This window comes from Octodon degus, unplaced genomic scaffold (genome assembly GCF_000260255.1).
Source record: "Octodon degus isolate 3935 unplaced genomic scaffold, OctDeg1.0 scaffold00128, whole genome shotgun sequence".
Classification (NCBI taxonomy): domain Eukaryota; kingdom Metazoa; phylum Chordata; class Mammalia; order Rodentia; family Octodontidae; genus Octodon; species Octodon degus.
Window position 1 is genome coordinate 1,212,105 of NW_004524704.1, and position 10,193 is coordinate 1,222,297.

The following is a 10,193-nucleotide window of genomic DNA, read 5'->3' on the forward strand; positions in this document are numbered from 1 at the left end:
GTGCTTGCCAGGCAAGCGCTTATTCGACTGAGCCATCCCCACCCCCCGGCCCCTGGATTTTTACTTCTTGACGTGGTCAAACAGCACATTCCAAAATTCTCAGGTGGCACACTTCCTCAGTGGGGCCTCTTCAGCTGAACTGCAGGACTTTCCTCAGTTCAAGATCTTATGCGATTCAGCACGATAAAAGATAAAACTTACGTGGCCAGCACGAGGGATGCCACAGAGAAACATCTGACATGTCCTTCTACTTGGTCCATGGGACCATCGCAGACCGGCAGATGGCAAACCTGGCTGCAGGAAAGGCCCACCTCCCCTGAGGAGCAGCTGGTCAGTCTCTTTGGATAAAGAGAATGGGGTCTGGGCATGCCAGCTTAGCATGCCTACCCCTGCTCACAGGGAGGAAATCACTGGTTTATAAAACACAGGTTTCAAGCCTGGTATTTATCATCTAAAAATAAACTGCACTGTGAAGGGTTATATAGCACCTAAAACATTAAGCGTGCACTTCTGATAGGATTATATATATTTTAAAGCATGACCCTACCAAACTACAATCACCACCAATAAAAATATATTGGGAGCAATGAAGATAGGGCTAATTGCAGTCAAAGAAAAGGGTCTAAAGCCTTTTATCCTGGAGTGTATTTCACTCCAGGGAACAGATGAGGCACACTGAGAATGAAACAGCCATGATGTTGCCACACGTGCTCGGGACATGGGATTAAGGGCTTGAGGCAGACAGAGGTCTGGCAGATTAAGCGATGGTGAAGCTCAAGGTTGAAACATCCATCAAGGTCACTTACTGAAGCTTTCACAGACATCAGGGGAGGTCAGCCGGTCAGAGATTTCTTTTTATTGTCTCAGACAGCAGAGTTGAGGAGTTTCAAGTAAGACTTGATTCTCTCTATCTTGCAAAATATTGTAATCTATTTTAGCGAATGAGTTTTGAATTTCTGCACTTTTAACAGAAGTTAGGAGCAAAAGCTAAACTCTAGTTACTAGCAAAAGTAACCTGTTCCACTTTGGGGCAGGAAGAGAAGTTATTAAATGTGTGATTATTAAGCTTGTTATTATACCCGACAGTAATTATTTTTATAAAACCAAACCAGGAATGCTAATGTGTTACTCTCTGTGTGGTATCCAGTATCTACAAGCAAAATCACTGTCATGTTTTTGATGTATTTACGTCACACAATTATCTCACAGATACACATTAACAGACAAGGGCATCACTGTTATAATGTTATAGTGTTCTATGTTGTGATTAAATGATGGTTGCATAATAAAAAAAAATAGACAAGGGCAGTTCTAATTGTGTACTAGAGTAATTTTTACCCACCAAGACCCTGTAACTCAACTCTGGAGTAGAGACAGAGTCTGCATTTTGGTCCCCATCTGGACCAAAATGCCCAGGGCTTGCTGTGTACCCCAGCTCTGAAACTGCAGCACTCTGCTACAGAGGTCTGGAGGACTGCGGTAAGGTTTTTCCTGTTTTGACCCAGGAACTGAGAGAACACTACCCTTTTGCCCCAGCTAGCACCCTGTGTAGTGTCTTTTGGTTTTAGAACCGTAATTCCCTCAAGCTAAGTGTACAGGAGACAATTCCACAGTGGACAGCAGGTGGAATCACCCAGAAACCGACCCCTGCACTCAGAGCCTGCACCCTGCCCTCAGGTACCCTGAGGGCAGCCAGTCGTAAGTCTCAGGAATTCAAACCTTCTCCTCTAGGGAGGAGGCTGGGGAGCCTGGAGACAGTAGACTCCTTATCTGCGACTAAGGTTACCTCCTCCAGCCAGCCTGCCAGAGGGGACGTGACTTCTAAGGAATCCGGGCAGTTTCCCCTGACTACAGCTAACCACGAGCAACCCACTAACCTACTACACAAGCTCCTGGATAAAAACAAGGCTTGAGAAGGAAATACTAGGAAAACAAATTTACCATGAAGTAGTCATTTTCCTCTACTCAAGGTGTAACAAATATAAAGTTTGCTAACTATGTCAAATAGTGAACATATACATCATCTCATCTCCCTTTCTCCCATAAATAACCCTCCGCTGAATGCGGCTTTAAAACATAATACTAAAAACTACTGCAACAAAAATGGGTCTGGACCAACCAGAGGTCACAAACTGACAGGATTGCAGAGTGATTTGGCTTGAGAGGTTTAGTTTAGCCTGAAAAATGTTAAATGTTTTTATCCCAATTAGTGGCCAATTTAAAAAAAAAAAAAAAATCCCTGTACTTTTCACATAAAAACCCCATCCTCTCCATTCTCTTGAAAAAAGAATAAGGCTGTTAAAATAGGAGGTGGTAACTGCCAAAAGCTTGGTGGCAGCTGTCTCTTTTGGTGAGTCCCAGAGGCAGTAGGGACCCCACTCCTGAGCCGGTCTTAAGTCAAGGTTTGGCAAAACTGGCCCACACAGGTCATGGATGTTCCGCCCTTGACCCAAGGGACGGTGCCAACACGGGCCAGCCGCTATCAGGGGTTCTTTGCGGTGGCTATCGGCGCGAAGGCGGGTAAGCTCAGAACCGAAGCGCTGTATTAGTCTTCTGATTTCACCTAGAAATAAGGCAGGTATCCTGCAGGTAAGCGCTGATGGCGCTGGTCGGCCATGCCTGGGGAAGGCACACTCCTACACCCTCCCTTCACGGGCTCTCTCCCTTCTCCACACTGAAGATGACCCAAGGCACAGGACCCAAGGCACAGCAAGACAGGAGGAAAGTGCGGAGGTCACCACCCCGCAGCCCTTGCCTGTGTCACTGGCAGCCTCTGTGACTTGGAATAAATCAAGCCCTCGAGTGCCCCGCACAAAGGAGGCCACCAAGCATCCAAACTTTGGCTTTCTACTTTCTATTTTTTCAATGAATGAAGAGCTCTGGACAAGCGACCTCTGAGGTTTCAGGCTCATCAGGAATATAAAAGGACCTGAATTGCAGTGTAATCAGATTTCTATCTGCAAAGCAAGCCATTATAACCAAGGGTCTTAACAAAACTGCTGCTGAAATGTCTTAGATCAGATGAATCAGAATGCTGCCTGTATCTCAACAATCTTTCCTAATATGTAAGTAAGTAACGGTAATGAAATAATTATGGGCAACATAAACTGAAGTTCAGCTCTTACAGGCAGCACCCAGTGGAGGAGCCAGCAGATTACACCCTGAGCAAATCCACACTCCTCTAGCTCTGGGGGGGACTTAATCATCTCTCCCTGCTCATAACGACGCAGTAACTTCTATAAATCCTTCAGAGCTGTTGAGGAACAGCAGGGTGCATAAGCAGGTCACGTCCGCATTGGTCTCACTCCACAAGGGAGAAGAGCTTTACAGGTACCTGGTGCATACAAGTCATTGTGTCCCCTCTCCAGGGAGGAAAGGAGGCTCAGGGGACACGGTTAATAAAGCCCAGGACAGCACCCACCTCTGTTCTGACGGATACTGGTTTTCAGGCATCATCTTTGGTATCTGCAGGGGCTGATGCGGTGGCCGAGGGACTGCAAAGGTTTGCTGCTGTGGTCCAGGTTCTGAAAGCGGATGAGGGGTCGGAGCAGGGCCCACAGCTTGGACTGGGACTGGGCCAGCTCCAGGGGCATGCGCTGCTGAGGCTGAGGAGGGCAGGGTCGCCTGGGGTGGGGGGAACAAGGAATTCTGATGGTGGGAGGGTGACAGGGGGGTGGTGGGAGGAGTTAATGGCTTGAACCCAGAAGGAGGCTTCCTGTCATAGGCACTGTAAACAGAAAAAGAGAAGGAACCATTAGCTGGTTACCAGGTCCAGCACAACTCCAGTTTGCAGCCCATTGTTGCCAGGAAATGGCGGCATTAGCATAGTTAAATTGTGAGCAGCCCGGAGGGAATATCTGTACCTCAGCGAAGTGACAAACACACTGCGTCACAGGGACTTGTTTAACACTTTTAGTGATTTTTCTCAGAGATAATTTTAGCCTCTGCTTCCGGTTTCCTTTTTCCCTCCTTCTAAAAGAACTCTGTAGGGGTGGATGGGCGCAGGGAGCGCAGGGCCCCGGTGCTCTCGGCCCCTCTCCCAAGTATTCCAGGGTTCCCAGGAACTGGCTGGAACCTTCCTGGAAGGTGAACATCTGAGGAAGTATCACCAGCGCTAACAACTCTGCTCCTGTGCCTCAGGCGGTCTGTGTTTGCCTTCCACTGCAAAGAATGATTTTAAAATTAAAGCTTCATTCCCGGGGCCTGGATATTCTTAAGTAAAGGGCACAGGCGTGGGGCTTTTTTGTATACTCTGATTTGAAGATTACATCCTGGGTGCTTAAAGTTCACATTAACATATGACAGGCAGGAAGTAGTATTTATTACCTGTCTCAAAGCTATAGGCCAAATATCCCGGTATTCCAGGCCCTTTCCCTGAGGAGGGCTCAGTACTTCACAAACTTAGTTCCCTGGAGAGCCACCCCACTTGAATGTTTGCTTCTTGTACTGCAGCAAAGTGGCCCCAAGAGGAGTGGGCTGCACAGAGAGGGCGACAGTGACCTGGTGCCGAGGCAACACCGGCATGCTCAGCCTGCGGTCTGGTGACCCCTTAAGCACGCCTCACTCACCAGTAGTTGTAGAGGCACTTTTCTCCGTAGTTAGCACCGAGAGGCTGCTCATGGCTGCAGGATGACAGCTCAGAGGAGGGGCTGTGCAGCTCCCGCTTGATCTTGGTGGGCGGGGGGGCGTGAAGCACCACTGCAGGGATTGGGGGACAGGCAGAGGACAACTGTTACGGGGTGCACGAGGCTTCCTTCTGTACACTGTTCTTGAAAGTCACGCGGCAGGAAAAGCAAAACACACTCATGACCTTCCACGGGGAGCCAATTAAAACCTCAGAAAGAAGGTAGCTTCACTGGACACTTAATTACTCCACCCCACCCCCCATTTCTTTGGTCATGGGTTGCTTCCAAGAAGCTCTGCACTAAAAAAAAGTGTGTGTGTGTTGAGCTAATGGGGACTCAAGAAAATGTAGGTGGTAGTGGGATGCCAAGAGTTGCAGACACAAGGAATCTTCCCAAAAAAGGACAAAACAGCCCAAAACAAAACGGGTTGGCAGACATTATATGTGTTCTTTATCAAATAGTTGAAAATGGGGTGGCAAGTTATTTCTTGCTTGGCTGTATACTTACCAATTAAATATGTAATTAAAAACAATAATAAAAAACTCCATCACGTAACTCTTAACTTTCTGCTTTGAGTAAGATATATTCAGCATCAGGAACATTACAATTTTTTTTTTTTTAAAGCTGACAGACCAAACTCAGCAGCTGCCCAAGGCCAATGGTGCACAAGACATCTGAACAAAGGGGTTTCCACAGCAGGCCCTGCACACAGCGCCAGCCACCGCATGATGGGAGCCAGTCGGCTTAAACTTGTGCTGCGGTTTTATCTCAACTCCAGGCAGGCGGTGAGAGGTGGCCAGGCCCTTCAGAGGTGCTTGGGTCAGCAGAGCTGCACCCCAGGAAGGGGTTAATGTTCTAGGGGGAGTGGGCGGTTATAAAATATGCCCTCCCAGAGGCATCTTTCTGAGGCATTTTTGAAGTCTTTTTTTTTTTTTTTCTTCTACTCTTCTGCTCTATTATAGAGCAGCATGAACACATCATCAGACACTCCCTGGCCCCCAGAACCATCAGCCAAATAAACTTATGCTCAATAAATTTTCCAGTCTGTGGCCCTCTGTGATAGCACCAGAGAATGCACTAAGGCGGTGTTAATGACAGTGCAAGGAGCGGCTGCTTTGTACGGTGGAAGCCAGCTGCATATTCCATGTATGATTCTGAGAGAGCAAAGAATTTCTCAAAGTCAAGGTGACTCACATACAAGGGCCCTTTACCCAAAGCAGGCTCGCTCCTACTAAGGACACTGCGAGGGCTGTCTTCTCCTGGGGAGGCCGCTGAATGGCTGTTATCTGTGTAGCACCTTGGAGGGCAGCGAAGCCAAGTTAACCTTCTACGTGGCCGCTTCCCACCATCTCAAAGGTCTTATTAAATAACTAACCACAGCCAGTGCCCCAGTGCCCCATTAAAATTTTGTTTGACTCACTGTTTATTCCTAAAACCCTTTCAAGGAGTTTGGTTAATTTTTAGTGGTTATACTAAGTAGAAATAGGTCCACAATCATCCTTCTTCCATCTGATAAGGCTGAACAAACTGAGCAGTAAGCTCATTTCTCCCTGTTTCCTAAACCCCAGGCTCTGGGGTCATTATGAACACACAACGTGGACAAACTCTGTCACTGCTGACAGCATTACAAAGCTAACTCCTGCCAGGGTCTGAGCGGAAGGGACTGGTTTTCATAATTCCTTTCTTACATAATGCCAACTGCATCTCCAGAATACATGAAATAAGTTGAGAACTAGCAGATTATATTTAGAAGTCTAATATTAGAGTCCCCCCCCCAAGTGACATCACAGCAGCCAACATTCAATTGTTATCAAGTGCTTTCAGATACTCAGATGCACAAAGTAGCTACGCTTGTTTGAACGCTGGTGAGAAAGGCAAGCCGTAGTGTCTGGAGAAAGCCCCTTCTCCCGCACAGACAGCATCCCCAGCGCGGGCCCTGCGCAGCCGCTCACCAGGGCGCTACCACAGAAAGCAGTGTCCCACTATCTAGCCAGCAGCTTCGTGTCCTCGAGGGGTTGATTTTGCTTATTTCATCTAAAAATAATGATTACAATCACTGCTTTAGCTAAGTGTAGAAAGGAAATGATACTGTACTATCCCATTTTATCGTTTCAGGTTTTAGAAACGTTTGGACATTTTCACATTATGGCCATTACACAAGGGGCCACTTCTGCCTCCCGCTAGAGTGCAAATCACATTGCCCAGAAAGCAAAATTTTATAATGATTTCAGGAATGGCACATAATACTTCAAAATGGAATCTAAACTGCCAGCCAATTCTGGTATCTTGATTTATTCAAATCAGGACAGAACTCTTGGCTGTACATCAGCCAACCTGGGCTTTCAACTGTATAGTATCGGCTTAGATATGGAGCCTTATGTTTGATATAACAAAGGGGATATTCAAGAAGCACAGCATGGAAAAAAAAAGTACTGGATGTGTGAATGAGTAGATTATATTCCCAACTGGATTTATTTGTTGAGACAGGGTCTCACTGTTTAGTTCAGGATGGCCCTAAACTCCTACATAGCCCAGCCTGGCCCTGAACTCCACGATCTCTCCTGCCTCAGCGTCCTGAGCAATCAGATCACGGGGATGTGCTACCCTGCCTGGCTCCAAGAGGTTCTGAACCTCACAGGTGGTGACCTGGCCCACCCTACAAGGCTAGGCACAGCATCAGTCACACACAGGATTTTCCCGAAGCATTAACCATTCTAAGGAGAGAATGGAATGAGGCAGGAACAAGAAAGGAAACACTGCACCGACACACACCAAGAGCCACCACAGGGCCGCTGGGAAGGCCACGCAAGAGGCTGAGGGCCCCGAGTTCTGCTGCGCTAGAGGGCATGGAAGGGACCCAGACCGTGCCTCGTGCCAGCGAGGGACAGTGCTGGCAGGAACCCAGAAGCCCGCAGAGTGCTCCTGGCTTTCAGTCTGTTGCTTCATTTATAAAATGGGGTACGTGATGCCGCCTCAGAAATAAAGAAAATGGCACAGCACCTTGCAGGTGGCGCTATGATGTTGAATAATTACACGCTGCACTTTCAAAAACAGAGAAGCTCTGCACAGCCAACTTACTGAAAGATGACAGGGGCCTAGCAATGTAAGAGATGGCAGTGAACTGGAATTGAAGGGGGACAGAGGCCTCTTGAGAAGTTCGAAAAGAAATGCTGAAAATGTTGACTACTGGGCTGAGAAATGTCCATAACTAGAACCTTTGCATTAAAGCTCAGAGCTACCAAAGATGGGCCCCTGGGAATAGTTACTGATGATTACAGGTCACCTCCTTTGTCACATAGATTTCTTTTCCTTCCCCTTCCCCTTCTTTGAGTATTTTGTCTTTTCTCCCGTCTGCCTGTTGAGCTACATCCCCAGCCACCCAAGCATCTGCTATGACCAAGTGATCTGAAGGTGGTGCGCTCGCAATGGTGAGTAACACAGACGAGGTCCTTTCGTCACTGCCTGCATAGGAGATACACTGAGGCCTCAGTACATTTAATCAAAACCCTTCTACTTTCAGCTCAGAAAGCAGAGGCCCAAAGGAACTGATGAACTGCCCAGGGTCTTGCAGTCACTCAGAAGGAAGATGAGCTGAGCATTCCCCACTGTCACTTTAGCAGCCTTCTTCCACACGGACAGCAGTGGGAAATGGCCACTCACCCCCTGCGTACGTGAAAATGAGAAGACGGGGTTGGGCTGGGGAGATAGCTCAGTGGAGTAAGTGCTCGCTTGGCAAGCGCAAGGTCCCGAGTTTGATCCCTAGTACTGCAAAAAAGTAAAGTAAATAAATAAAATGAGAAGACATTGACCTGTTTTAAAAATACCACTGAAACCAGTTGAGTTGCTCCGAAATGAAGGAAAAGTAGACAAGAAGAACCAACATTTCTACAAAGGAACAACGAAGATAAGCCAGGAGCTGCCACACAAACCCCTCCCCCACTTACTTGGTGCCAAGGAGCCCTTAGCTATTATTACGGTTTAAACATGCAGTGCCCCCCCGCCCCCCCAGACTGGAAGCCAAAATAGATCTTGCTTCCTTAGGTTTCCCCTCCTTTATGCTGTCACTGTGCCGAAAAGCCGACTAACACACGCGCTTTCTTCAATCTCCCTAGCCCAGTAAGGAAATTACTTCCACTGTCTTCACCTACAGAGAGAAACGCAAGGCTCAAAATGCTTCCCGGGGCCTCACAGCCTGGCAGTGGTAAGGACTTCCACCCAAGCAGGTCTCTGTTAGTTACTCTCCTATTGCTTGCTAGAGGGAATCTTAGAAAAAACAGACTGAATCAAGAAAGGGATTAAGGGTCCGGGAGACAGCTCAGCAGCACAAGCACCTCCCAGGCAAGCACAAGGTCCCAAGTTGGATCCCGGGCACTGCCAAAAAAGAAAAAAGATTAAACAGGGAAAGAGAAGAAGGAAAATAAGCCAGACAACTGGAGAAACTTTTTTTTGCCAGCTCCCAGGGTTGTCTTCTCATGTTTACTCTCAGTTGGGGACATACTGTGCCTCACGCACTTCAATCCACTCCAGCACATACACTTTCCTCTAACTTTAGCACCAAGAGGTCTAGGGGCCTCCTTGCCCCTACCAGCAGCTGAGCACCCCATCCTCTTTCTCCTCTCGCCCTTGCCTCCAGTTCCAGCGTGCCACCTGAGGGGTCCAACTCTCCCTCCCACACTCCAGCTGAGCAGAGCCTGCTGTTCGTGAGGACAGCTGCAAGCACTCTGGAGGACCTGGTACCTTCCCTGGGCATGACTGTCGAGCCACGCTCCACATGTTGGCTGCGTGTCACCTCTCACCCCAGAAATCCTGCCTTTCCCTAAAACTTCTTCTGGATAACCCTTTCTTACTATCTGAGGCAAGAACACTCTGAGTGTGCTGTTTGTCGTCATATTTAACCATAAGAATTCTGTGAAGGATCAGCACACAAATGTTCATGGAAGTCTGCCTGTCAGGAGTAGAAAAGCCAAGGGCAGGTAGTGGGAGGCTGAGGCGGGAGGATCGCTGCGAGTTCGAGACTAGCCCGTGCTACAAAGTGAGCTCAAGGCCAGCCTGAACTTCACAGTCAAACCACCTCAGAAAAAGACTTTAAAAACAGCATCATGTAATACAGCTACCATGGTTGAATTCCTATTATTCTGTTTAGTGAAATTTTGTATCGTTTCTAATGCTGTGTTTTTCTATCACTATTTTACATTCTTTAAAAGAAAAATTAAAAAAAGAAAAATAACAGGTTTCATTAATTCCCAATCTGCATGCATACACTACAAGATAGAGCTCTGCAGGCCCCCGTAGCCCCATTTTACATTTAGATGTCAACTTTACCTCACAGTTGCTTTCATACTAATCTAGGGAACTTCTTGGAAGATTTTTTCAAATCTGACACTGGCCTGGTTCTAACCAATCCAGGAAGATAAGAAAAATAAATACAAGTTACTCACAAGCAGTAGAAAATACCTAAGTATGGTATTCATAAAACAGAAGACCAGGCTAATTTGGCAGTCACTGAATACAAAGTCAACACATGATAAGAACTATTTCTGCCAGGGGGATGGCTTAGTGGAATAAATG

At 47.3% G+C, this 10,193-nt stretch overlaps 1 protein-coding gene across 1 annotated transcript in view; it reads right to left on the minus strand.

Annotated features, from left to right (window-relative positions):
* Nucleotides 1-10,193, minus strand: part of Etv5 (ETS variant 5) — a 66,851-nt gene that overhangs the window by 35,194 nt on the left and 21,464 nt on the right. The window contains exons 6-7 of the mRNA XM_023700927.1: nt 4,569-4,698; nt 3,422-3,727 (exon numbers count right to left, since the gene is read on the minus strand). Of these exons, the coding sequence (XP_023556695.1) occupies nt 3,422-3,727; nt 4,569-4,698 (436 nt within the window). The remainder of the gene's footprint in view (nt 1-3,421; nt 3,728-4,568; nt 4,699-10,193) is intronic.